The 26,607-nt window shown below is 48.1% G+C and overlaps 2 protein-coding genes across 12 annotated transcripts in view; one reads left to right on the forward strand and one right to left on the reverse strand.

Annotated features, from left to right (window-relative positions):
* DOCK7 (dedicator of cytokinesis 7) overlaps positions 1–12,430 on the reverse strand; it is a 99,400-nt gene extending 86,970 nt beyond the window's left edge. For 5 of the 8 annotated variants that reach the window (XM_035564359.2, XM_035564357.2, XM_050712195.1 and 2 more), the window contains exons 1-2: positions 12,252–12,397; positions 3,322–3,427 (exon numbers count right to left, since the gene is read on the reverse strand). In XM_035564359.2, coding sequence (XP_035420252.1) covers positions 3,322–3,427; positions 12,252–12,289 — 144 coding nt within the window. In that variant the 5' untranslated portion in view covers positions 12,290–12,397. Of the gene's footprint in view, positions 1–3,321; positions 3,428–12,251 lie in introns of all 8 variants that reach the window. The other 3 variants (XM_035564354.1, XM_035564358.2, XM_050712194.1) reach the window with 3 other exon arrangements.
* A 7,585-nt stretch (positions 12,431–20,015) lies between these two features.
* The window catches only part of ATG4C (autophagy related 4C cysteine peptidase), a 28,465-nt gene continuing 21,873 nt past the window's right edge, over positions 20,016–26,607 (forward strand). Inside the window, exons 1-6 of one of the 4 annotated variants that reach the window (XM_050712200.1) lie at positions 20,126–20,231; positions 20,674–20,771; positions 22,631–22,766; positions 23,383–23,513; positions 24,532–24,615; positions 25,248–25,481. In XM_050712200.1, the coding sequence (XP_050568157.1) occupies positions 23,438–23,513; positions 24,532–24,615; positions 25,248–25,481 (394 nt within the window). In that variant the 5' untranslated portion in view covers positions 20,126–20,231; positions 20,674–20,771; positions 22,631–22,766; positions 23,383–23,437. Of the gene's footprint in view, positions 20,232–20,673; positions 20,772–22,630; positions 22,767–23,382; positions 23,514–24,531; positions 24,616–25,247; positions 25,482–26,607 lie in introns of all 4 variants that reach the window. The other 3 variants (XM_035564466.1, XM_050712201.1, XM_050712202.1) reach the window with 3 other exon arrangements.

Below are 26,607 nucleotides of genomic sequence, written 5' to 3' on the forward strand. Positions count from 1 at the left end.
TCAGTGAATTCAATCCCATAACTTGCTCTTGAGCAGCTGTTCAGTGGGAGCTGGAGAAGCCCAGGCTCCCACAAGGGAACACCAAACCTCTCAAAGCACAGAAGCGATGAGCACAGCCCGTGGCTTACAATCCTGAACCCAAATACCAAGGTGTAAACGCACACTCTACATACCAGTGGGTTTAGAGGGACTTGCAGAAGTAGCTTCAGAAAATAAGAGCTCCTTCATCGTACTAAGACCTCACCAGCTCCTATTTCTCCATAACAACCTGTCGGCGCCTCCTGTTCTGGATTTCAGAAATAAAAGCTCCATGCTGCAAAGGCTGCGTTGTCCTGTGAGGAGATCCATTGGGCACGTGAGGGCACACAGCAAAGGCCTCTGAAGGCTTTGGACCTGTACTTGTGGTTTGAGGGACATACTATTAAAATCAGCTGCTCTCAAAGTGGCAGAAGGGCGGAGGTTGACAATAATAAATTGCAAGCTCCTGTGCAGTCAGCCAAAAGCAGCATCTTCTCTCCAGCTCCACCAGATACAAAATTAGAAACAGTTCTGGCAGCATTTTGGCTGTTGCTTGTGAAGCAAAAGGAAAGAGACTTGCTAAAATTCAGCTGACAGTTTTTTGCATTTATCCTGGGTTCAACCACACCCAAGTCTGCTGAGCGTGAAAAGTTCCTGCACTGGCTTCAGCCAACAAGAAACAGAAGGGCCAGGCACACGCAGCACTCTGCCTTTCATTCACAAAAGCACACGTTTCTGCTTACAGATGCCTACATCACACTGGATATGATCAGATAACACCAGACTCACAGACGTGTTACCAGAAGCAGCTGCTGCTGGCAACTGCCAACAGAGACTCAGTGATGTGACCTCCTCTGGACGGTAGCTGCCTACGTAAGTACTCAGCACGACGAGCAAGATGCACCCGATAGGAGGCACCACATCTGCTGTACCTTTATGAGTCCTCCAGCTCCGTGTCACACACTCAGCAGTACAACTTGCTGCCGTTGTGGGCATATCCGTGTGAAACTCGATCACAGCATTGTTAAAATGTAAACCCACACCACGAATCCCACTGTGGGCTTTCAAACCCGTACGGCTACACAGAACTGCCAGGAAGACCCAGGGCCCTCCATTTCTTCACCATACCAGTCTTACGACACAAACTTCTGAACTTCACAGCAAATTGCTATTTCAGCTTAACAGCAGTAATGCTTTCTCTCGGCAAAATGTTTGTTATCAAACACAACAGGCAAGAACAGCAGATTCTGATGATGCTTAAGGGAGAGAAATTAACCCAAAATTCCTTACAAGCAAACCTCTGCTATATTATGCAGCCTTAGGACAGAGATTTACGGCTTGCCTAAACACACTTCTCCTACAGAATATCCCCTACAAACTATCACTCCATGGTAATCGTACTTCTGAAAGCATCTCTGCTCAGCTCAGCATTTAATATGACGAACCAGCAGCTAATCACATCAGCCGTCACACAACGCGGTTTGATAGGGAAGGTTCAAAGACTGCTTCCAGTTAGCATGACCTTTGCCAGGATTTTTAGAGATTCTTGCGTAGATTTACCAGGAAACACTACAGCAACAGGATAATGAGAGACACGAGAAGCCAAGACCGGGCTGACGATGTTGTGACCGATAAATCAGATCTGCATTAAGAATTACATGTGTAGCTCAGCAGGACTGAAGCTTTGAGCGTGCACACTGTGGTGGTGGCAGAACACAAAATCCTTACAAGTAGAAAGAAAAAGTGGAAGAGGTGACTCAGATGGAAAACAGGCGATACAACCAATGAATAATAATTACCAAAAATACATCAGAACTATCTTCCGGCTGAAGAACAGCTTGCAGAGGTACACCGAGGAGATCCTGCTTTATGAGAGCAATGGGCAGTAGAAGGGCAATTCACCCAACTTGTTCCTGGCTGAGACCACGTGCGAGACAAGTGAGGCCCAGACATCTGTGGGATGGACTTCCAGTGGGTCCTTGAGAGGCAGCTGCCTGTTCCTCAGCTATCCATCGCTGCAGGGAAGTGGGCGCGGGACCCAGAGCGCTCCACCCAGCCCCATGCTGCTAACAGCAGCAGGGCCTCCCTTTTCCCTAATTACTGGATTATGCAGAAGATAGTCAGATCCGCCAAGTCAGGGCTTTGCATTATCATTCCACGCCCCTACGGAGGCTGCTGTGATAAAGCACTAGCTGGACACACCGCGCTCGTTAACCCCTCCTGCTCTGTGCTCACAGCATTAAGGCTGCACACACAGCAGTGTCGGCCTTCTGGTCTTCTTGGACACAGCTGAGGTACGGGGAATCAACGCCAATTCCAGCCCCCTCCCGCTCCCAGCTATTCCGGCACAGCCCTATCTCCTTACAGATGAGCTTTCAGCCTGCAGCAAAGTCACTCGAGTTGACTAGAGGCCAACTTAGTCTTCGAGATCCCTTTTGAGATGCTCAGGACACTACCCCAAAACGAGAGAAGAACTCTTGTGACCTCAGAATGCTTGGACAGATTATCAAATTCAAGGCATATTTCCAGCACTGCCTGATCTAATCACCCCTCTTTGAAGAAAGCGAGATGCTATAGTAGTTGTTTCCTAAGTTGACTGCTGCAAAGGAAACTGCTATGACCCAGAGGAACAACCCAAATCAAAATAACACTTCCAAAAATACAGTTCCAGCCTGGAAAAGTTTACTGAACTCTTAAGATTTGTACCACCATACTGAGTAAGTTTTGAAGGTTACTGAGAGGCCATGCAAGGAAATCTGATTTCAGGGAGGGTGAACCTCACAACGTGGCCTACGTTTCAGCCACTCTTGAAAGTGGACTGTAAACACGTGAATAAATACACATTCCTGAAGAATAACCACATTCAAACTTTTGCAGTAACATTTAAAATTCCTCTGAAGACCAAATGAGCTCTGTAACTGTGGTCCCACTCTTGAGAATGATGAGAACACATACCTGAAGAGCACGAGCTTGCAAGGAGCTCTTTGTGGGGAGACCCAGACGTGCACGTGGAATTTAATGTCCAGTGCAAGTTGCTCTGGGATAAAGCAACTAAGATCTGGTCAAGGGAGCCCCTGTGTCCTACAAAGCTTCTGCAGGAACACGAACTCCCAACCACACCACGTGACTTGCAGGACAGAGACCTCCAAAACTAGCATTTTTCTGCACAGAATTATTTACCTCGGTGTTACCAGCTTAGGTCAACAACCTGTCACTATGTGAACAGGCCCTGCGATTTCTTTCCAAACGGTAATCAAACCGTGCACACCTCCTTCGCTCTGCCGTGTTCCGAGCGTTACTTACAGTTGTATGATGAGAGACGCTGCCTCCGATATTGAGGTTTTTGAGGAGCTGGGGAGACCCTCCATACTGCCCTGAGATCTGCTTCCTGACTTCAGCAGCTACGGTTCTGAAACGAGACAGGGACAACGTTATCTCTGTAAAAGAATCACAACACAGACAATTTTCCTCTGCTGTGGGAGGAAAACCAAGCCCTCAGTGCGCTGGTTGGAAGAAGAGCGTCACCGGCTGCTGAGAGCAGACCACGTGTATTAAACTCCTGGAGAATCACGAAATTCTTGCAAGGCTCCACATACATGTTCTTAACAGCAAGTGCATCTTTTTCCTTTTGTGAACTGCTCTTTTGTGCACACACGTGGCAATAAAATACAGGACACCGAGCACAAATAAACCTGCTCCCAGCAGGCTCTCTCTGGTTCCCACCACGGCAAGGTCTCCTCCAGCGCTCTCCGCACCCCTCGGCAGTTCCAAGCCTGGCCACACATCAGCTCTTGTGCTCTGCTCTCTCTTTCTCATCCCTCGCCTATTTCTGTTTGCTGCAGTCCCAGGGACGAGGCCTGGCAGCCCCTTTCCATCCAGCAGCCAGCCCCTGCGGCACCCAGCTCCGCGGCAGGAAAGCCGTCCCACGCAGGGGGGGCTGACACGCCACGGGAGCAGCACAGGGGAAACAAGCGGCCGGGTCACCACAAAAACCTTTCCCTTTTCACAAAGAAAAGGCAGCGGTGGGCTGGTGGTGGGATACACAACTATCAGGGCACAACGCCTTGTGCTCTCCACCGGACAGAAATCCCACTAGCGGGCAACTTGTCTCACCAGCAAGGGGAAATGCACACCAGTCGTCCTGTGGATGGAGGGTAAAACATATCCGGGGCCTCTTTTGGGGTTTTCACCTTCCCCGGCAAGCCGTGATCTCAGCAGCAAGCCTGAAAGCACAACCTTCGGGTAAAGCCACCGAGGGAACCCCTCAGCAATCAGCACATCGGAGAGGGAAATGCCAGCAGCCAAATGCCACGCCGCAGCTCGCCTCGGCAGGAACGCTTTTGTTTCAGAGCGAAGCCCAAGCCCAGATTCTTCCCCCACAAAACCATTTTGCCGCAAAGCTGCTGACCGACCCGTCCCCACGCCCTGGGCAGGAGGAGGGTGCTGCTGCAGAGGGCAGCGCCTGGTTTGTGGGCCACATCCTGCCCCCCGCTGCAGCACCGCGGCCTGCCCTGCCTCCCAGATGCGCGGTGTCCAGCTCCACGGAGACGAGAAGCAGCAAATAAGCCACACGTCCCCATCTGCGAGGGCACGGTACTGGCCAGGGGGATTTATTTCTGCCAAATCAGCGATCTTTGCAGGAACAGAGTCATCGCTCAGGGGAAGGTGCTGCGTGCCACCACGGTGCGAGGGCTGCTGAAACCCTGCAGTATAACGGGGGATAAACCCCTCCTGCCCGGCCGTCAGGCAGCACTTCCAGCCCAGGGACTGCTGCGGCAGCGAACGGTGGGCAGGGATGGGGGCAGGTGGAGGCAACTGATGCCAATGGGACAGAGGGAAACTCTAAAAGGGAACTCGCTGGGGCAAGGAAGCCTACCGTGGAGAGCAGATGTTTCCTCGGGCCAAGGATGGGAGTAAGATTAGCTAGAGGAAGCATTATGTTGTCTTTTTAAAAAGCGGACTGCAGAAGGAAAATAAAAAAAAAACAAACACATTTTATTTATTCTGGCTGCAAGATGTCGTTCGCTGCATGTTTGCCCTTACCCGCAGGAGGCTCTGTTTTCACTTCTGCAGGGTGGCTCCTGGAAGCACAGCAAAGGGCTCCCGCTGGGTACGGACCACGCTGGGGGTGTCCGAGCGCCCTTGAGGCGCCCCCGTCCCTGCTCCCCCCGAGCACACACACCAACGTGCACACCCGAGAGCAAACCACGCGTGCTGCTGGGATCTCCGGCACAATTTGGGATGCATTAAAATGGCTGCTTGGCATGGAAAGCGTGACACATCCGCAGCTGATACGACGCAAACGCTTCCCCGCGTTGCAGATGATCTGTTTTAAACCCGATCTCTCACTCCGTGCAGTTCCTCACGGTACGCAGAGGATCAGGACCTACGTCCTGCCTGCAGCGCGGCGCTGGAAAAACTAAAATCTTTCCCTGTTTCAAGAGACACGCGCTGTTTCCAGACGGGAAGTACAGCCCGAGGAGGAAATTCGTTCTCAGCCGTGAAGGCACAGCTGACGGATGCCCACACACGTTACCAGGCGAGGCTCCTCCTGCACGCAGCAGCTCTTTATAAACCCAGCGTGCCTGGCATCCCGTGCTCCAGAGGTTCTCAGTCCTTTCTTCCGCGTGCTGGCCCCAGCTGGGACCCCTGCTGGACGTGGAGCACCCTGTCAGTACACCTTCACTCCGCTACGGTTGTGTTTTACCCCAACCTGAAGCAGAAGCAAGCTCGGCTACGACGACAGCGCTGCTCAGGGGCACCACGAGCCTGCAGGGCTGCGATTCCACCGCCCGACGTCATCCCTGCTGGGAAGGTCACTTGATGCCCAAGGCGGAGAAATGCCATAAAACCAAGGGGTGGCACTGATCAGCGCCGCTTCTTACTGCGTGCCGTGCGTCGACGGCTGCTCCATGTCGGCGCCCCATTAAAAACCTCAAGGAATACAAAGAGTTCCCCCGAGGACTATCGCAAGGACGAATCACAGAAAGTCCTTGCTGAACAACATCCAGTGTGACCACGACTGGCATCGTTACCCTCAAGTCCCAGTGCTCCCCCCTTTTAGCATTTGAGCAACCAAACCCTCCCCACGTGAGCGAGCTGGTACGGCCGGACCTCAGATTCCCTACTGGCGCCTCCAGGACTTCCTACACCTCACTCCAAGCCCGCAGTCCGATCCACAGACCTCGCGAGTTACCTTTCTGTGTCGCTGCATTCACAGACATGCTGAACTGCTGGAAAGTATCGTGCTTCTGACACTTAGAAACCATCTTCCAAAGAAATCTAGACACCAAGAGTATTTATGTTTGGTTTTGTGGCATCGGTTAGGTCCAAGAGCCCTCTGGTCCAGCTGGCAGCCTCGCCTCGTAACGCAGTTTCATCCTGATCGCTCACTCCCGGTGAGGCCTGCCCAGCGCTTTGTGGAAACGACTCAACCCTTTCCTGTTGAGCAAACACTTTAGCTGACAAATTTTAGGACGGGTTCTTCGTGGCTTCATCGCACAGGTTCCCTACCAGCGGTAATGCAGGTGGCTTCCACTCCTCCATCTCCAAAAGCTCTTTGTCCATGACGAGTGCCATCTATTCATGACCAGTAGGTCACGTTAGAGTATAACCCTGAACGTTGTTTCCATTATAACTAGAAGCAAGGCTTCCTACACCAACTTGGGCACGCCAAATGCAACCAGAAAAAAAGAAATAAATCTCAAAATAGTCTCCAGCTGAACAAAAAAAATCCATTTGGTGGAACACAAGAGCCATTAAAGCTCCTGATAATTAAAAGGACACATAAAAAACTGCCTCTTTAATAGCTATCTTATATTCAGCATGTAACCTGGGATCCTTAGACAAACATTCCAGTTAATTACAGCCCGCGGTCTCGCGAAGCCCAGGGTCTCTATGTTTAAAGTACGCCTTCCCCAGTCACTTCCTTTCTGACCTCCTTCACTGGTTAATTATTGTGTGTGCATGTGGTTCACATAGGGAAAAAGAAAAAAAAAAGACAAAGGAGAGGAAAAAAAATGCCCTTGGAGCTGGCTTATAAAGCAGAACACAACAGGTCATTTTCTCAGCGCTCAGAGCCGCGAATAAAATGAAGCCATTGGTTTGCACGTCCATCTCCCGTTACTGCACACAAAAATATTCCTGCTTTTACGTGGCTTACCCTGCCAAACCCACGAGATGTTCCTTTTTGTTTTCAGCTTAGGAAACGTACTAGAAATATCAGTTTTTCTCGTCTTCCCAAGGAAAGGCTCACCAAGACCTCTCAAGGACCTTAGCATCCTTTTGGCATTGGATGCTGGGTTGTGTCACTCGAGGGGTTAGGAGCTTTTCCCTTTCTCAGAAACAAATAACACAGGTCAAACAGAGCTGACAATTTTTGCCCCAAATGGAGCTTAGCACTGGGTTTCCACTCAGACTTGGGTGTTAGCACAACTCGGTACTCACTCAGTGTCCAGCAACTGACCGTCATGCAGTGACAGCTGTCACTTCTCTGTAAAAACACTCAGCTTTCCTGCACCCATGTCGTAGGAGACATCGTTCTTCTTCCAAACGCTTTGTGGAAGTCTCTCTTCTCCAACAGACGGCTCCGTCCAGGCTCCACCGCGGTGTGAGTCAACAGGTACGCGGTGTGGTGCACGAGGGAACCGGCTCGAGGGAGAGCTCTGGCCCCGAGCTACCCTGCCAGCGCCGCCGTGCGCTGCACGCAGCCTTCCTCCGAAACCCAAGGTCCTGCTTCCTCCGGAGCGACTTCCTCTCCTTTCGAGTGGAATGGGTTTGATTTACGACCTGAAGCGGAGGAAACACCCTGCCCGATCCTGAGTGCTGCGGGGTAAGTGTGGGTTCTTAATTGGCACAGGAGGTGAACAACAACAACATGTTCCCTTTTTCCTTACCACTGATTAAAGCAGCAGTCACCGTACGACGCGACCCGTGGTGCTCTCCTGACAACAGTTGGGTATTAAGGCAGAAAGGATCACCCCCAGGCTGAGCTCCCAGGAGACCCGACTGTGAAAACCACAGGACTGGATCCTCCAGGAGAACACAGCCACATCTCACGTTAAAGGCAAACAAGGAAGCCTAGGACAAAGCAGCAGCGCTAGCTGAGCCTCAGAGACAAGCTGTTCTGCCTTCTCGCCTGCGCCGAGCAGCCGGGGATTTCCGTAAGCCTCGCAGAGCGCTGCTGACTCCAGCACGAGACATCCACAGCAGCTGAACAGGGCCAGCAACGCAGCTTTTGGAGAAGAGGAAAGAAGCTTCTGTTAAAAATACTTTCAGTTATCCATGAAAGCGTTTTGACAACGCAAATGGCATCTGGACAGAGGAAGAGAACAGAGGGCTTGAGCACCCTGCTGAGCCCACTGCACTTGTGGTGCCCGTGGAAGCCAGCGGCAGCTCTGCTGTCGGTTTCAGTGGGCGCAGGCTTCACACCGCCCCTGTTTAACCTCAGGCAGGGCAAAGGCGGCTGTCAGTGTCCCTGACACATCGCTCAGGCCATGCCAAAGGGCTCTAAGTGAACACAAATGTACGTTTAGGCTTCCCAAGGCTCCTCTTGCAGTACCCCATCAGCGTCAAGGGAGCTTCCACGGAAATGAGGCACGAGCTCCAAATGTAGCAAATACAAGAGTTTTGCCCTCAGAGCACGGGAATAAAGACAACAAGCCGAGAGGACTCCAAAAACGTGTCCACACACAATGTGAAACCTCGGGATGTTGGGAAATTTCTGGATCACTTATGATCCGAGAGCAGGACCAGCTCCTTCCAGGCAGGGCTCTGCTGAGGACCGCGGCCCCAGGCAGCAGTGCCATGCGGCTCCGGGTGATTCCCGTTCATGCGGAAGCACCTAGGGACAAGCGGGTGGACACGGGAGGGTGAAAAGTGTTTTCTGCAGATGCCACCAAAAGCCGGGAACAGGAAAAGTGAAAATCCTCAGCAGCAGAATAAAAAACACCAGTAAAAAATCACACTCTGAGCTTTGCGTGAGGCTGAAAGGCATAGCAAAACTGAGGGGAAGGCAGGTGCATTATTCCAGGTCAGAAGGACCTTGTTCAACCACGGGAGCAGGGAAGGAAGAACAAACTCTTCCAAGGACAGACGCCTTCAGAACGGCGATGCTCTGACCGAAGCAGCAGCTCTGGGCTACGTCGCCCAGTCTCGAGATGGCTCATAAGCAACGAGAGGGCACTGAAACAGGGACTTGTATGAAAGGCTGCATTCATTTGCCTAGCTGTGTATGCTGGGTGATGCTTAAAGAGCGATTTTTCCTTTCTCTTTGTATGAATTCCAACCAAATCTGCAGGTCTTTTCCTCTGCCGGCCCCTGGAAAGACTGGAGATCTGGGATCCAGCCTGCTTCAGTGCCTGGGACGTCGAGGAACTCGGTACTGACCTTTCTGGAGGTGGTGCTTCCACATCCCATTTCACATGCGACACCATAACCAGAAAAAATACAGGGATAAGGGAAAGGGGTGAGCATGTGTCGGGGACAGCACAGCCCCAGAGGGGCCGCACGCAGCACTCAGACCAAATGCTCAGCCCTCGGTGAGGCAGCTTGGCTGGCTCAAGAGTAACGTACTGGTGCTTGTTTGGCTTTTACCCAGAGGTCTTAATGCTCATAGTTCACCTGGCTGGAGTGGATCCCACCTTCTGCTAACTCTTTTCTAGTCCCCCAAAAACACCTATGAGCTGAACAGAGGCACTACATAAAAACACATCTGTTCTTACACAGGGATGGAAAAAATAGCGTACAAGCGACTACAGAAGTATTATGATACTCCAGGATGTTCCAGTGGTTTAATAAAAAAATCATTAACAGTATATTTTCAATTAAAAATTAACAATTTCAGGCAAGATTTCAGGTATTAGTTACCCCTCTACAACAAGCTTAACTTGAGAGTTTCTTCTGAGAGGGTCAAGAAGAATGAATAAGTACATGGGGTGGCCAAAGTTCAAGCTAAAAATCTCTTCTGGTTTGAAGGCTTCCAATAAAAAAGCAGCATGACCTGGTCAGAAAGATATCTTTTAACAGGCTGTCTTAAAAATATTTTTTCAAACTGCTGCAGGAGTCACTGATAGCTGCTAACCCTAACATTTAAACGTGCCAGTAGTAACAAACAGCCACCACCTGACCCCGGAGTCCTGCGTGCACCCTTGAGGTTCACCACACTGGTTGAGGAGAGCACAGGCAGTAAATCAGTGCTGTGAAGACCACATCTGTGGTCTTTCTAAGAAACAGAACAGCCAACCTCCTGTCTCTTTTTCTACCACTACTGTAATAACGAGCTTAGAGACTCGCATCTCTTTGGTACGCAGGCCTTAAAATAATTTACCTTCACGGACCTGCAGCATGTCCCATTTGAATTACACACTTTCAGCCAGACCAAGAGCGGCATGACCATTTCCTGTGAATAAGACAAATGGTATGTCTACCTCAATAAGCAAGCCAAACCGGAGGGCAGCGCGTGAATATGTGATGGATCTATTCTTCTTCAAACAATGGAACGGGGGAGGGCTTCCAGCAGCCACCAAGGCAGCTCCTGGGACTTCCGTATGCTGCCTGCTGGTGAGCAGAGCCCCATCTCTCAGCCTCGGGCACAGGAGCATGCAGAGCAGCACTTTCTGTGCCAGCATGAGGAGGGCTACAGCTCAGTCCAAGCACCCTGGCTGCATCTTCTGCCCACAAGTTTTTGCTTTCAAGTGCACTGCATGTGCTGTCTGCGAACCTGAGATTTCTCAGGCGGCGATACTAAAACATGGGAAATTCCAGACAGAAACGCAGCAGCCTGACAAATAAGCATGAAAGAAAGAGGAGTTGGAGTTGCGACAGCTCTGCTCCCGGAGGAGCTGACCTCACCGCAGGCTGCCTGGTCCTTGCGCAGGCACGGCCTACGAGGCCGGTAAACCCCACAAATGAGCCTGGCGACTCAGCCCACCTCTGCCCACGCGCACACGCTGCTGCCATTTGGTTGGCTTGAAAACACATCAAGCGGCTTAGATGCAAAGGTACACAATGGTGGCACAGCTGCAACCCTCACGGTCACCACCCCATGAAATTAACGTGTCCGTGCTACTGCTTGATGAACCGACTGCACTGCGCGAGAGGCTGACGGAGGCAGAAGAAAGGAGCGCCACGGTGGTGACCCCAGGGCCCTTTTATTTAACTTCCTGCCGGGGCTGCAGGACTCCAACGCTCCTTCTTCTAGTATTTGTCTCTCATGTGACTATTCCTCTGACTACAATCCCGAACCAGCTCAAATGGTGTGGCAGCAAATCCAGTCCTCTCCATTCCTCAGACCTTGACCTGCCACGTTAACCCCTGGCCAGAGCACACCCAAAACTGCAGAGATGGGCGAGAGGAGCAGCGTTTTCACCCCTGCCTTCAGATCCTGCGTGGGGTGGGATGGATGCGCCTCCTCTACCTCCTTCCCAGCCTCTTCCTCTGACCAGCTTCTTTTTCAGTGGCCTTTATCATGATTTCTGCAATTGCAGCCGGTTGTACCTACAGTTTTGTCACTCGGTGGCACGAAAGCGACCCTCCTTTCACTTCTGCCCACAGCCTCCCGAACAGCACCAGTGAAACCCACGGCTCCCACCTGAACTCTGCCACAAGTCCCAGCTGGGAGGGGAGCCACGGAGCAGCCCGGCCAGGCCTGCCCACAGAAAATCCACGGCTCCCACCTGGAACTGGAAGCCTAACTCACAGCGAAAATTTCAGGAACCTAAAACAATAATAACAACAATGCATGAAACGGCGCTGCTTGGCGTCAAACGGCTCTGCGGCTCCACGGGGCTGACAGCAACAGCACCCAGCTGCCCCCTGCCAGGGGCACACCGTCCCCCCACGGCCGAAGGCCCCCACAGGGGCTCCATTTCCCCACCGGGCCGGGCCGGGGCCGGGGCCGGGGCCGCGGCAGCGCGGCCCGGCAGGGAAACGCCGCGGGGCGCCCGGGAGCGGCCGGCGCGGCCTTTGTTCGCGGGCAGCCTCACGGAGAGCCGCCCCCCCGCCGCAGCCGCCTTTGTCGGGGGAACCGCGGCCCCCTCAGGCCCGGCCCGGCCCGGCCCCACCGCGCCCCGCCGGGTGCAGGCGTCGCCCCGTCAGCGGCCCCAGGGCCGGCACGGAGGGCGGCGGGGGGGGCCGCGGGCCGCGCCGGACCCGGCCGCCCCTCAGCGGCGGGAGCCCCCCCCCGCAGCCATAACCCGCACCCGCACCCAGCCCCGGCGCTGCCGCCCCGCTACCTGCTGATCTTCTGGGCGAAGGCGCGGCGCTCCGCCATGGCCGCGCTGCGGGGCCGGGAGCCGGGAGCGGGCGCCCTGATGCTGGGCGGAGGAGGCGCGCACCCGCGCGGCGCAGCCGGCCCAGAGCCCTCCTCCTCCTCCTCCTCCTCCTCCTCCTCTTCTTTCCTCCTCCTCCTCCTCCTCCTCCTCCTCCTCCTCTCGCCGCGCCTCCCTCCCTCGGAAGGGCCCGGACCCCCCGGCACGGCCCCAGGAGGGTGCTGGAGCTGGGCAGCGGGCTCCGACTTGTGCCGCAGGTGCTCGTTTTCACGGGGTAAACGGGGAGGAAGACGCAAAAATAAATGTGTTTCGGCGCTTCAGAAAAGGGTTGGACCCGGGACGCGTTCTCGCAGATAATTCCGAGTCAACGCTACACGACATGTGCTGTGCATTAATCTAACCCAGGGACCTATTAATAGTAATCCAGGAAGTGTCCCAAAGTAGCAAGTGTTAATTCACCCGATCCCATCTGTTTGCGTTGTGTGAATGTTTCTAGCACGTTGTGCCTGCAATTCGAGTACACCCATTTTTCCACCAGCAGAAGCCACCGACTTGCAGCTGCACGCAATTATCCTGCGTTTCTGTTTGTGTGTGTTTGCCCAGGGAACGTCAGGCCCCGAGGTCTGCGGATACGTACCCATGCGAGCAATCCCTCCGGAGCTAAGGGGGCCGTGGCATGTACGAAGCGGGTCCGGCGGGGATACGGTTGTGGCCTGCCACAGAAGTGTGCTGCCACGCATCCCACGCGTGCACGCAGATGGAGATGCTGCAAAGCAAAGACCCATTGTGTGCCACCGAGCGAGGGCTGCTCTTCACCCAGGGGGAGGGGAGGAAATAGCCCCCAGCAGTCTGCCCAGACAAAGACTTCTGCTCTTGAATTGCTGCCGGCGTGTAGGATTCCTCCCCGGCTAAGTCCATCACGGAGGGTGTACAGGACACCCAGCCAGCCATAAACCTTCTGACATCCGAATCAGTTCTCGTACACGCTGTGTGCTCACAAGAACAGACCTCGGCATGCGGGACCACCAGAAACGTTTCCTCTCTCCCCATCCCCCATCCCGCATGGAATTTCCTTTCCAAAATGACATCAGCCTGAGATGCAGGAGGACTCATTTAGTCCTGCCTTAAGGGAAGCTGTCACTGCCTGGCTCTTTTATGCTGAAACTGAGAATCCTGCATCTCTGAAAGGGGGGATTCTTGTTGCTGCCAGAAGGTGCCAAGAGCGATCCAGCCCCACGAGCCCTCATACAGACACAGAGGAGTTAAGGTCCATCAAGAGAGCTCTTGGATTTTAGGTTTCATTCTCCGGTCAGTTACTACTACTGACAGAAAAACTTGATTCATTGGTGGCACGTGCAAATTTGGCTGAGTATTATCCCCAAAAGCTACGTATACCTTATTTTAAAGCTTTCTACAACTGGTTTGTTAGCGTGGGCTGCTGAAAAGCAGAGGGTATGTTTCAAACCGCAGTAGTGACACGGGCGACTTCAAGGCTGTGTCTGTCCGGCAGGAACGGCGCAGCTTGAAGCAGCCACCCAGCCACCCGTACCGCCTGCCTCTGCCCGCGCACCGTCTGCGCCGCGTGCCAGCTGGTTCCTGCATCTCCGCGGCCTGTGGGACGGGGCTCGAGGTAGCCGGCTGCGGAGTTCTGGGGCCAGCTCTGCTCCTCTGTCAGTGCCCTGCTCTTTCACTGCCTTTTGGCCAGACGAGCTCGGGCAGCCCGGCTTCCAGCAGCCCTCCCGCCCCTGTGCCGGAGGCTGCCGGCGGAAGGGCAGGCGGGTGAGCCGTGCCCGAGCCCCAGCCACGCCTGACAGATGTGCTCTGACATCGGAGGCTGCGAGGAAGGGAAGTCTGCGTGGATACCAGGGCTTGAAACTGCTGGCTGAGGTGGGGACACACATCCTGCTCTGCCACCCCTGCCGGAGAGGCCTCCTGTCCTGGAAGAGCAGGATAGGAACTGGGAGCAGTCAAGCTTTAAACTACGGCGACAGTCTCTGCTTGCCAGCAAAGGGCCTTTGTGCTGCTTGTACATCATCACTGCAGAGCTACACGGAGCAAGGGACATTCACCTCTCTGTCAAGGATTTGTTTTTCATCTTGTTGAAGCACGTAAATGTACACAAGTATCAACAGAGATGAAAAAAGCCTGACTCCACCCTATCTAATGTGGAACATCTAGGTACAAAGAGACAATAGAGATGTATTTCCCATTCAAAGATACCAAATGGATACAAGTAAACTTCTATCAAACACAGTTGATAGAGTTATTTAGATGCCCTCATCGGGGGGTAACTGCTTTGCAGATAAACAGGCTTTCTCCACACGGTTGGACTGAATATGAACAAAATCTCTCAAGGCAGCTGAGTCAACAAGTGAAATTCAGAAAAATAACAGAAAGATTTCTCATTACTCTTCAGACAGTAACAGCCCAACAACAGTCTACAAAGTTGGCACCGATGACTTTAAATGCTAGGAGATCACGGAGGGCAGTAGAAATGTACACTTGGATAGAGCTTCTATAGATTGACCCTAAATCTTGCAGTGTGTGGAGCAATAATCAAAAGAAATCGAGGAAAAAGTGAAGAAACACGAGGAAAAGATGCAGTCTTTCACAATTATAAATTCAACAGTGCCAGACGTTACAATTCATAGTGCCAACAAATCCTGCCTCTGTATTGCTGACAAATCAGCATGACTGATGTGGCGTGTCTTATTTCGAGCGCCGAGGTGAGTGCTGCCACTGACAGGCACTGAGTCACGTAACCTTTCTGCCTCTGTTTTCTCTGTACCTTGTAACAAAAACAGGCCACCTATCTGAAGTTCATAGCTCAGACACAGTGCTCTATCAACACACATATCTGTGAAACAGCACCTGCCCTTCTCTCCCTCACAGTGAAAGGGTGTGAATGAAGAAGCATTTCAATCAATTCAGAACCAGTCCTGTCCAAAAAACCACACGCATCCTCTAAAATAAATGACTAAAACGCTTTCTTTTTTATTGAGAATGAATTTTACCTGGCTATAATCAAATGTGGCAAATGCATCTTGTGAACACAGATGTAACTCCTTGAGTCTGATAATTCCTAACGTTGAATCCTGCGCAAGAAAAATCTTTTGGATTGTAGCCCCAAAACATTTTGCAAAAAGTGAACTGATCCCGTGCCTTGTCTCTTAGCAGTCTATTTACTCATTCCATCGCTTCCTTGTTCTTACGTAAACTTCCTCAAAGCAAAAACACCAAACATTTTCCACTGGAAATGCGTCCAGCATAATTCAATAAACAATGAAGTAAATAAGGGACTGTAAATTCAGAGAGCCATCTACTGGCAACTAAGTGAAACGAATTAAACTCGTTAAGGGCCAAATCTCTGCCTCTCTCAGGCAGGTAATTTCCTTATAGTTAAGGAACTATACACAAGTAAACTATACGTGCATAATTATCATTTCAAGACATATGTGGTAAGAGTGAAGATGCTGGTTCTCAGAGCAAGAAGGAGCTGCCTCGTTTGCCCAGTGCCTGGATTCTACTGGGTGAATGAGAAAGGAAGGGTAACAGAATGAAGGAGTGAGGACTGCCCGAGTGCCTGCAGCTTTCACTACGTCCCTTACATCCATGCTATTTCTTTTATAGATGGCTCAAGTCAGGTACAGCAGAAGCAAATGACAGCAGAGCTGGAATCTGAGCCAACGTGCCTTGAGTTTAGCGTTTCAAAGATGAGATTTAGAGGGAACAATGTTCTTCATCACCACCACCATCAGAAGATCACAAGAGATACACATGGCAAGGGAGCTACATGGAGTTCTGGACACTGAATCAAATCATGTCAACTACTGCATGAAGCACAACAGCTATGCATAAAACAGTCTCCTGCCTAGAGCAAAATTTCCCAGCCTGAGCCTGACCCACAGCAGGATCACGCTTCCTCTCTGGGGAACAGCAGCTCCAGGCGCTGGTGCTCTCAGAAGATGGGGGAAACAGCAGCGGTGTGCAGTTCCTCCCCTCCTCTTGGACTCACCTCCACAATTTTAGGTGGAGCGGGTGGAGAGACCAGCAGACACTTGCATAGGAATGGTGGCCAGACTCGTACTTCTCCTGCAGAAAAAGCTCCTTTTGGAGGAGAAATGGAAATTTGAATCCTCAGCTGCACTGGCCTTTCTGCAGCCTTCTTCATATAGCAGTGTTTGACATCTGCTTCATTTTTTAAATTCTTCGTCTCTTGGAATGATCACTTGCAGATTTCTTCATTTTGATAGACAGATTCTTGAACTTAAATCTCCTTGGCTACAGACTTGCAGTACTCCCAACTGAGATTCGACTAATTTCTGCTAATGTTTATCACTTTTAGGTACTGTTTCTATTTAACTAAGATCTTAAATTAAACATAGCCTTGACACAGATTCTTACAGGTATCCTATTGGCATCTCCTCTTCTCTAGCCTCATCCTGGGAAGGAAATCTGGTTTGGGATGGAGTAAGTGGTACAAGCAGAACCATGCTGGCTAAATCAGTGGAGGCAAACACGTCAACAGCAATCTCTGGAGAGGTATGCTCGGTTTGTCCCTTTCATTTTGCATGACCTCAAGAATGGTGCACAAACCACTGTCACAATTGCTTCCACAGGCAGACTGACACAGCTGGCACATGTGAGCAGATTCACACTTTGGTAGAAAGGTGAGTCTGATCTGGAAAAGGACCTCAGGGCCACCCTTAGCAGATAGCATAGTCATAGTCAAGTCTGTGCAGGCATGTGGGAAGATTTCAAGAAGCAACATGGGAGAATCCTTTGTTATCTGAAAGGATTCCTCAAGCATACACTTTTCTTTGTTGCTTTATTGCTTGCTTGCATTGACTATCAACCCTGAAGATCCCAACTTCTTTGGGAAACCTGTGACATTCTAGAGAGATGGGTTTGCTTCAGAGACAAAATACTTGTCCATAGCTGTTATATTTTAATCAAAAATGCTTCTCATCTTTATAAAGCTCTGTATCCTTCATCTAACCATCCTATTTCCAGTAGTGTTGCTAAACGCAAACAACCCTGCTACAAGCATGTCTGAGGTTTTCTGTTGTTAAATGAGTGGGAGCAACCTTGATGTAACCTATTCTAACAAGTAGTACTGTGAGCAACACAATTAACACAGCCTGGGTTCCAGTGTTCTCCCTTTATCCTATCCCTGGGTCTCTTTTTACTTGAACAGCTATTTCCACAAAAAAACGGAGGTATTTAATGTCTCCAAGGCTCTGCAAACCTGATTAAATTGCAGAGTGGTTTCAAAACGTTCCAGAGGGAAACAGATCAAAGATGGCTTACTTCCCTAGGAAATTAAACTAAAAATAAATGAGGAAAAATTCCCTTCTTTATAGCTCCTTGACCTAAGGTCTGTTCTGTTTACAAAACACACAAATGGGTATTTTGGAAAGCACATACAGGTTGGCTAAATATTTAATGGGCTTTTTAAAATATATTGCAGATTATTGATGAATGCTTAGATGACTTCCCAGAGGTGATCTAGTAGGCCAGTGGCACATACAGGAGTAGAAGCTTTGTTCCCCTAACTGCCCACCAATTTGGTGTTACCTTACCGATCTGCAGTATTTGGTGGGTAACTGTTCTGTAACCATGGTATCTCAAAGATCCATAAAGCAGAGAGTATCTTCTCTAATTTTCAGTCTTCTTGGCATTGCTTCGTTGTGTTACCTGTTTGGGTTACCTACCAAAAAAGGAAAGACAAATTAAATTCTCCATAAACACAGATTTTAAATATTTTGTTACTTTTACCATATTAATTTAGCACAAATAGAGCTCAAAGTTCGTTTGCATGGCCTTTATGGCATTAAAATACTAAAAGCGTAAACTCTGTGATGTTTGTTAGAAGTTTGTTGAATGCAATATGCCCTCTCCCACTCCCTCTGCAAATCTTTCCTACAGAAATAGGAATTAGTCAATGTGGAGAAAACTCTTTCTTTACAGGTAGTTATTTATGGTTGCCTATGGAATTATTCTGCAATCAAAGCTTTGTTTTGCATGATCCGACTGATGCAAAAAGCAGAAAATAAATATCTTCATTCTCATAACCTGATTGCCTGAGGGATTTGCAGTGTATATCCAGATGGCATATTGTGTGGCCTATCAAATCAGGGCATGGTTATTAAATTTCAGAGCAGGAAGGTGCAGGCAACTAATTTCAGGCAAGGGAATAGTCATTTCATCTGATCAACTGAATAATTCTTTGTTCAATATTTACCCAAATCCAAGCCATGAGAGCTACTGAGCTCTCAATATTCGAGACCATGCACAAACAGACAAGCACATTCATCTTTGTCTTTGAAAATATAAGCAAAGATGAAACTTTAAAGAACTATTATTTCTAAAATAGGTCATAAAATTCTGAAGGCAGGCCTGTCTCCTTCTGCACTGACAGATTACCCAGGACTGTGGGGACAGTCTTTCACAAATTTAGTACAAACAGCAAACGTTTTTTATATTTAAATCTTTATCTTTGCTTGGAATATGAAGATATATGCGGTGTGTGTGCAATGTTCTGTGTATTACCTCTCCTTTCCAGTTTTGAAAAGGAACAGTGACAGCTTGTGATCATTTTTTTCTACGATTTTTCAAATTTTATCACAGTAGTGCTGTTACTACGCTGCTGTGTGGAGATGCTCACTGCTAGAAAGGATTCCCCAGAAGAGATCAGGATTGTGATCACAGCAGTGAGGTGCTGTTAGCAAAGGCGAGCAGTGAGCTGAAAGGCAGGGGAAGGAGCAGAACTGTGATCTCCTGCAACCTATCTTCAGACCAACAGCTAGATCTGTGAAACACGGTTGGTCCTCTGCTTTGCACCCTTACAACCAAGATCTTCTGCACTTATGGACCCAGTATGTGGAACATATCATATCCATGTGATGACACATAAAAAAACCAGCACGAAATACCTGTTGTTGGCATTTATCCTCCTGAAGCTTGACTTTAGATCAGGTGCTATAATCACGTGCTGAATGTAAAAAATCAAACCCAGCCTGATCGTTGTTGGCCAGCAGAAGGCAGTAAAATCACAAAATGGAAAAAAAAAACACTAAACTTCCTTCATCAACCCAAACTTGAGCTGCTGGAGTCCCAGGCAGATGGAGAACGCAGGGACACGGCCTTTCTATAGGATGTGAAGTAATAATATCGTTTACAGACATTCAGCAAATTCAAGCCCCATCTTTCCCAAATCCTGCACTTCTTTGGGGGTAGCGTTTCTTTTTTATTTTTTTTTTGTTTTGTTCTGTTTTCAAACATTGGCTCCTGATACATCCAATGATTATTTTAAGCAGCTGATTGATGAAGAACCTACTTTACAAAGGATTACAAGCAACCCCTCAGCACATGTAGTCTAGGAAGCTGAGAGCAGATGCGATTCCTTGACCATTTTTAGAAAATGAATTAAAAAAAAAAAAAAGAAACAAAAAAAACCCTGGAACTAGCGTTGGCATACAACTAAACACATAGACGTTTAGGCTGGAGGTTTAAATACCACCAGCCCCCCCAGAATTCGGGGATTTTGCACCCTTTTACTGGAGTGGGGTCACACGAGCGAACAGCTCGTCCTTACACCACACTGGGGGCTGTGCGGGGCCTGTCCTGTCACACAAACGCCTCGGGCCTTCCTTCCCGGGCGCTTGTCTGCAGCCTCCGCCCGGCCCCGGCTCATCCCTCGCCTCAGCCTCCGCCCTCCGCCGCCATCCCGCGGCGCCCTCCCGCCTCCGCGGTCGGCTGTGGAAAACCACCCTCCCGCTGGACTACAACCCCCGGCATGCCCCGCGCGGGCTCACCGCCCGGTCGCCCGGCCTCCACCCGCCGCAGCGCCCGCCGGGACCTGTAGTCCTTGAGCCGCTCCCCCGCGGCCAAGGCACCGGGAGGCCGCTCCCGGCCGACCGCAGCACGGAGCTCACCGCGGGGGTAAGCGGCGGCCCCGCCAGCAGCGGCGGCTCGGCAGCGGGTCGCGGAGCGCCGCCGAGGGGGAGCGGCCGGGGGGGAGCAGGGCTGGCGGCGCGGGGCCCTCACGGTGGCGGCTCCGCGTCCCCGGGCCCAGCCCCGCAGCCCCCGGGCAGCCCCGGGCCGGCCGTGGCGGAGGGCGGGAGGCGGGGGCTGGCCCCGAGCCCCGAGCCCCGAGCCCCGAGCCCCGAGCCCCGGAGCGGGGCAGGTCCGGAACGAGCTGAGGGGCTGAGGGGGGTTTGTCGTGGGTCCCCTGCAAAGCGGTGACGGGGGAGCCGTCTTAGAGCCGGGGAGGGGGCTCTGTACAGAGGACCCCGTTTATTTGTAAACGTTTCCGTGTTATTCTCCGTCAGGGACTTCTCTGTGAGGTTTGCTAAGTGGCGCTGCTAATGCGGTTTCCTTTCAGGTTGGAAAAAAAAAGCGAGGGCTGTCATCGTTCTGTAATTAACAAAGGTCGTCACTCTCAGACCCCGCTCATCCCTTGCACTGGAGTCGCAGCAGCAGGTTAGGTTGCTTTTCCATTGTTAATAAACAGAAAAAAACACCACCTAAAAGCAGGAACTTTGCTACAGCTGTCCCCTTCCAAGGCTGGGTGGGTGGCAGTCCCGGAGCACAGGACTTCAGTGTGCGCTCAGAGGCTGTTGTGCCACGCTGAGCTAATGTCCTGGTAATAACGCATGTTCCAGATAACCTCTTGGGTGAGCCAACTTCCCCACAAAACCATTAGCTTGAGACTTAATAACAGGGCTTGTGCTGTGCCTGTTGGGCTTGGATCTATTCACAGTGACTGTCTCCTGATACTGCTCCAGTAGTTTCAGTGGGACTGTTACTGTTAAGTTCGCATGCTAATAGGAAAACCCTGTATGTTTCAAGTGCAATAAATTTGTCCGCTTTGTGTTAGCAGTCTTCTTCAAAGTCCCTTTCACATCTTTAGCGTAATGCTAGGGAAGAAATGGAACGGGCTGAAAGAAAAATGTGCTGAGATGGCCGTTGTCTTTTAAAGGAAAACGAGCTGCTTTCGCATTGCATCATTTCTCCTTCAGTGCCTTTAGGAACAGTAGAGTTTGTTTCATTCCTAATTTTAGCTAGAGGGAGCTTTTAAAGTTTCTGGCTTTTATGGCAGTCACTGGCCTCTACAGAAATGACCATCTCTGATGGGTCACATGAGGACAGGCCAGACCAAACACACCTCCTGAAGAAGTTAATCTTATGAACATTGCCAGCTGGTCAGTGATACTATGCAAAGTCGTTCCTGCTCTTTCCTAAAGAAAAAAAAGGGGGGGGGCAAGAATCAAAACCCAACTTTAATTGTCTTTTTCTTCCTTCCTCTACAAAAACCCAGCTTAATTAAGTCTAATTTAAGTTTTTTTGTTGTTTTTTTTTTTGTTGTTTTTTTGTTTTACGCTTGTATTGCCTCTTGTTTGGTCAGAAAGGTTGTTGATGGAACTTTTATAAAAAATAACACAATAGAATAACAGAAAAGCATGTTAGGGGAGGCTTGGGCAAAAGATTTTCCATGCCCTACCTCCAGATCCCAGAAAGAGTGCATCAGTGTGAGTACCTCCAGGCTCAGAAGATGTTGGCACCCCAACATCTTCATACTCTCTTCACCGAGAGATACCAGCATCAGGCGTTATGCTATCGGGGTTACATTTTACTTCCTGAACCTATGCTCCCACTGGAGGGAAGTAACAGGCTTTAGACTTCATCTGCTTTGATCTCAGTTCCGTGGACAATCACGCATGGAAAGGTAGATAAAGTTCTAGATACAACATCCCTGATGGTGTGTCTTCCTGGTCTAGGTTGATTAATGAAATGAAATAATTTACTTTTCTTCACTTCTTCATTTGTTCTTATCAAACTTGGCTAAGAATATGGTGAAGTCTGCAGTGATGTTCCACTATTTATCAACTTTTGATGTCCCACATTAAAAAATATTTTCCACCTACCTGTTTAAGGATTTGTGCTACTTCATATCATCAGGAAAATCTGTGCCGAGTATTTAAAAGTGAATCATTGACAGAATGCACTCAGAGAAGGAAGCTGTATTTTTTAGCAGCAAACTTCCTGTTAGTAAGTGGTACAGGTGGACTACAAAAGGAGTTCTGTCCCATCTTCTCAGACTTCTTAGAAACAGGGATAAATAAAAGTAGTATATATTATTTTTCTATTATTAGGAATTCAGAGTGGTTTTAATGTAAAGTCTATCATGTCCTGCAACTCGGAGAGTCAATAAATGTGCATTTCCATGCTGCTGCCACACCTTTTGGACAATCTGTAGCTTTTTTTTTTTTTTTAACAAAAAAGATCTGCATGGCAGTGCCTTTTACCACCCTTTTACCACTCTAATTTCTGTAATACAGCTGGACTACTGCAGAAAACATGATCAAATCAGAAGGGAGCCTTTTTGCACTGCAAGTGATACTTCGAAGGGATGTAAACTAAGCATGGATTTGTTGACAGTATTCTGCTCGGCTTCTGATCTTACCCCTCCAACAAGTTAGTTCTGTTCAGAATTATGTCACTGTTACTACACGGATTTTTGTTAATTATTTTCTGCCTTGTACACATGCAGCAAAACATCTAGTTCTTTGTCAGCTCCTCTAACATATTTACCCTTGGGCTTAGGAAAATTCTTGACTAGAAATACTAGAAATCTGAAACTAATGCTATTTTTTTAAAGCCAAGATATGTTTATCAGTGCTCTGAATCCCTGATGTGAGAAAAAATTACTTGCCATTTTCTTTTTGGCAGAATAGTATCTAATCTCTAGTAGTGAAATACAGCTCTTAATTGCACTGCAGATTAGACCAAGTGTGCTTGTACACCAGCACAGGGTGTACACCCTGGATCAGTTTGTGGTGCAGTAGAGAGCTGTTGGAGAACATTATATTTTATTTAGTTTTGCATTGTAATTTTATTAGTGGGTATTTGGAATCAAATGTTTTTATGATTTATTCATGGAACATGTGATTGCTTCTCAGTCCCTGGAAGCAGAGGATTCTGCAAGTTTATTACTGTTTCTGGTCATGTTAGGCTTAAGTACCCAAGTGTGTGGGTGGTGATACTACTGTGCTCTGTGCCCATGGATATGTTTATATTTTTGTTTTTACAGCAGCAGAATTTAATGTTTTACAAGACAGCGATGGCTTTTTCTCTGGAATCTGAATATGGAGGCCACAGGGACAGATGAAGTAGAAAAGATAAAATCAAAGTTTATGTCAGCATGGCACAACATGAAATACAGTAAGTGAAATAACGTACGCTAAAATCTTGTCTCTATTGAAACGAGTGGAACTTGTCTTGTTGATACGATCGGAATCATGAATCAGAAACACAACTAATATTAATGATCAAAAATGCAATATAGCCCTTGAAGCCATTTTAACTTTGATATAACAAGCAATCTGAATAAACAAACTTGTTTAGCTTTCCATTTTTGAAATTGATTTCCATAATTTCATTTTTAAATGGCTTATTTCAGAAAACGATACATGCATTATGTAAGTAGCACTAAATAGCACTAGATTTGCATAGCCTTTGTACAGGGATAGTATGGAATCATTTGCGCAGAGGTTTTATTTTTATGTGTACTCTTGAAAAAATAGGATTTGTGTGAAACACAAACTCCACTGACGAATCTACTTCACACGCTTGTGTAACATACTTTTCCACAGACGAATGTCAGTAATTTGTTTAAAAGCCAAGCAGATTTCCAAGTGTCCCTTTTACTAACCTGTTCTTAACCTTAATTTGTTGGTTAAATAAACATAGAGTACTTTTCTGAAGACTTTTTGAGTCTGAAATCTGCAATGTAATGTTGTAATGAGGCATGTTTAATCCTACAGGAAAATTAGTATTCTTCTTACATTTTCACTGGTCATGTGCAAAGCTTTGTGTATATTATTAGAGGAGTTGGGAATCTCTCAGAATCAAACTACGCAATAATGAATTCACAATGGAGACAAAGCAACTTAGGCTCAGCTGTCGTACTTCTGTATCCTAACAATTTCTAAACAGTAGTGCAATTGTATTAACATTCAGATATTCACACATGGATAACATCATAGCTTTCAAGGCAGAATTTTTATCTGTGTTTTGTAATATTAACCTTTTTGTTACTTATGAAAGTAAAACCCACTTTTGCTACATTTTCCCTATATTGCCCTTTAAGGGGTTACCTTTGGCTTAATCAGATGCTATTAGAAATGCCTTTTTGGAATGCTACAGTCACAGATTTGTATTTGTTTTGCATTTATTTTAGGTTGGGTGTTGAAAACAAAAACTTACTTCAGTAGAAACTCTCCGGTTTTTCTGCTGGGAAAATGTTACCACTTCAAATCTGATGGTACGTATGTAGCACTTAACTCATTGCAATCTTATTTGGCAAGAACTCTGTGGATATATTTTTAATCCTCTAGAAAGACCTTCGTTAACAATTACCGAATTCAGAATGTAGATGTGAAAAGCTTAGAAAATTCTTATTTAAATATGTGGAACGCCACCACTAATACAATCCATCCTAACCTGCTTTATTCGGATTTTACAGTAAAGTCTTGTTCTTTCTGTAAATATCAGTCCTATAATTTACCCATCAAACTGAGATTTTCTAAAAATACATGAATGAAATAGTGACAATACCTGTAAGAAGAGTCACACACCAGCACCTTTGTTAGCGTTTTTCGTATGCAGTTTTCTAAGAATCTTTTCTTTTCTTTTTTTTTTTTGAATGCCTCTATTATACCATTTACCTATAGGTGAATTAAGTAGTTGTTTACCTGCAATTCAGCAATTCCACTGACAGTTTTCAGCTGGAACATTTCTAATATCTTTGCCCTGCAATTTTCCCTTCTTGTATTTGAAGCAATTGTTAATTTTTGCAAGTTTGCCCTATCTTTCTGATAGAATACCTGTATATTTTCATTCCAGTAACAGAAGTCCCATACCAAGTTATAACTTAAATTGTGCTTTGCCTTACAGAATCTGGTGAACTTTCTACAGATGGATCCGATTTTGACAAAATCAATACGGAGATTTCAGGAAATGTTGATGAGTTTCGTAAAGATTTCATTTCTAGAATATGGCTGACCTACAGAGAGGAATTTCCTCAAATAAAGGGGTCTGCATTAACAACAGACTGTGGTTGGGGTTGCACACTGAGAACTGGTCAAATGTTGTTGGCTCAAGGTCTTATGCTTCATTTTCTTGGTAGAGGTAAGTTACAAGGGAGGAGCTGTATATTTGGTGTGATAGGCATGGGTGTTTTGTCGAGTGTGTGACAGTCTTTATATGGCCAGAATCTAAAGTTCCAGCTGGTTTTGGTTCTGGGCTTCCTTTCATTAATACCGGATTGTACTGTGACAGAGCAGTGATCCAGCTGATCTACTCTTCCATTTTTGAAAAAAGGAATACGAGGTTGTGTCAAAGAAAGACACTGGAAACCCCACAGAAGCTAATTGTGAAGTCAAATACCTCAAAAAATTGTGATCTAATATCTACATATTGCTGTGAGCCATGTAAACGTCCAATTCTCCTGAATCTTGCTCGTTTCTTCAACTCTGAATGTCGAAATGAGTTCCACAGCCCATAGCTGTGGGCTATAACAAAAGCGATGTTCTTTTATCAGTTTTTAAGTTGTACGCTATTCAATTTATGCCAGTATTAATATTTTGAGTTAATAGAAGGACTTTAATACATCATTCTGTGTTGAAATTTTCACTAGTTCATTTTTTCCCTTTCCCTGTGTACTTGCAAAGGAACTTTCCTTTTTTTTTATTGTCTATCTGAAATTACTCTTTCAGTCACAGCTGTTTGAAGGAAGTAGCTTTAAAATGCTCGGAACACTTTCTGCTTTCAAAGGTTTAGCATGCATGCCATCCCCATTCTTCTAAGCTGTGCCATGTCCTCTGTAGAGGTATTTTTGGTTCTTATGGTTAACCACCTTGTCTTTCATCCTCCTTTCCTCAATCTCTTTCATAAGCAACCACATTGCCCCTTTGAAAGAATCAGTCTTACCCTCTGTCACCACTGTTGTCAAAATGATCCAAGCTCTGGGCTTGAAGCCACCCAGACACGTTAGTTAGAATACGATGTATGGTTTACTAAGCCATTTGGTGAATCCTTAGGAATGTTTTAGTAGCAGATAGTTCTGGAAGCCTGTTTTGAAAATGCTTTGTACTTAATGTGCAAATATGACGTGAGCTGTGAACGTAGTCCCAAGACAGCTGCGTCACCAAGTCTTCCTTCTTGGCAGTGTCGTCACTGAACTGTCAAACCAGCTTACTGAATGTTCCTGTTGCTGTAGGTACCTAAGTCATAAAACATTCGTTATTCTTTCCAA

This window comes from Cygnus atratus, chromosome 8 (genome assembly GCF_013377495.2).
Source record: "Cygnus atratus isolate AKBS03 ecotype Queensland, Australia chromosome 8, CAtr_DNAZoo_HiC_assembly, whole genome shotgun sequence".
NCBI lineage: Eukaryota > Metazoa > Chordata > Aves > Anseriformes > Anatidae > Cygnus > Cygnus atratus.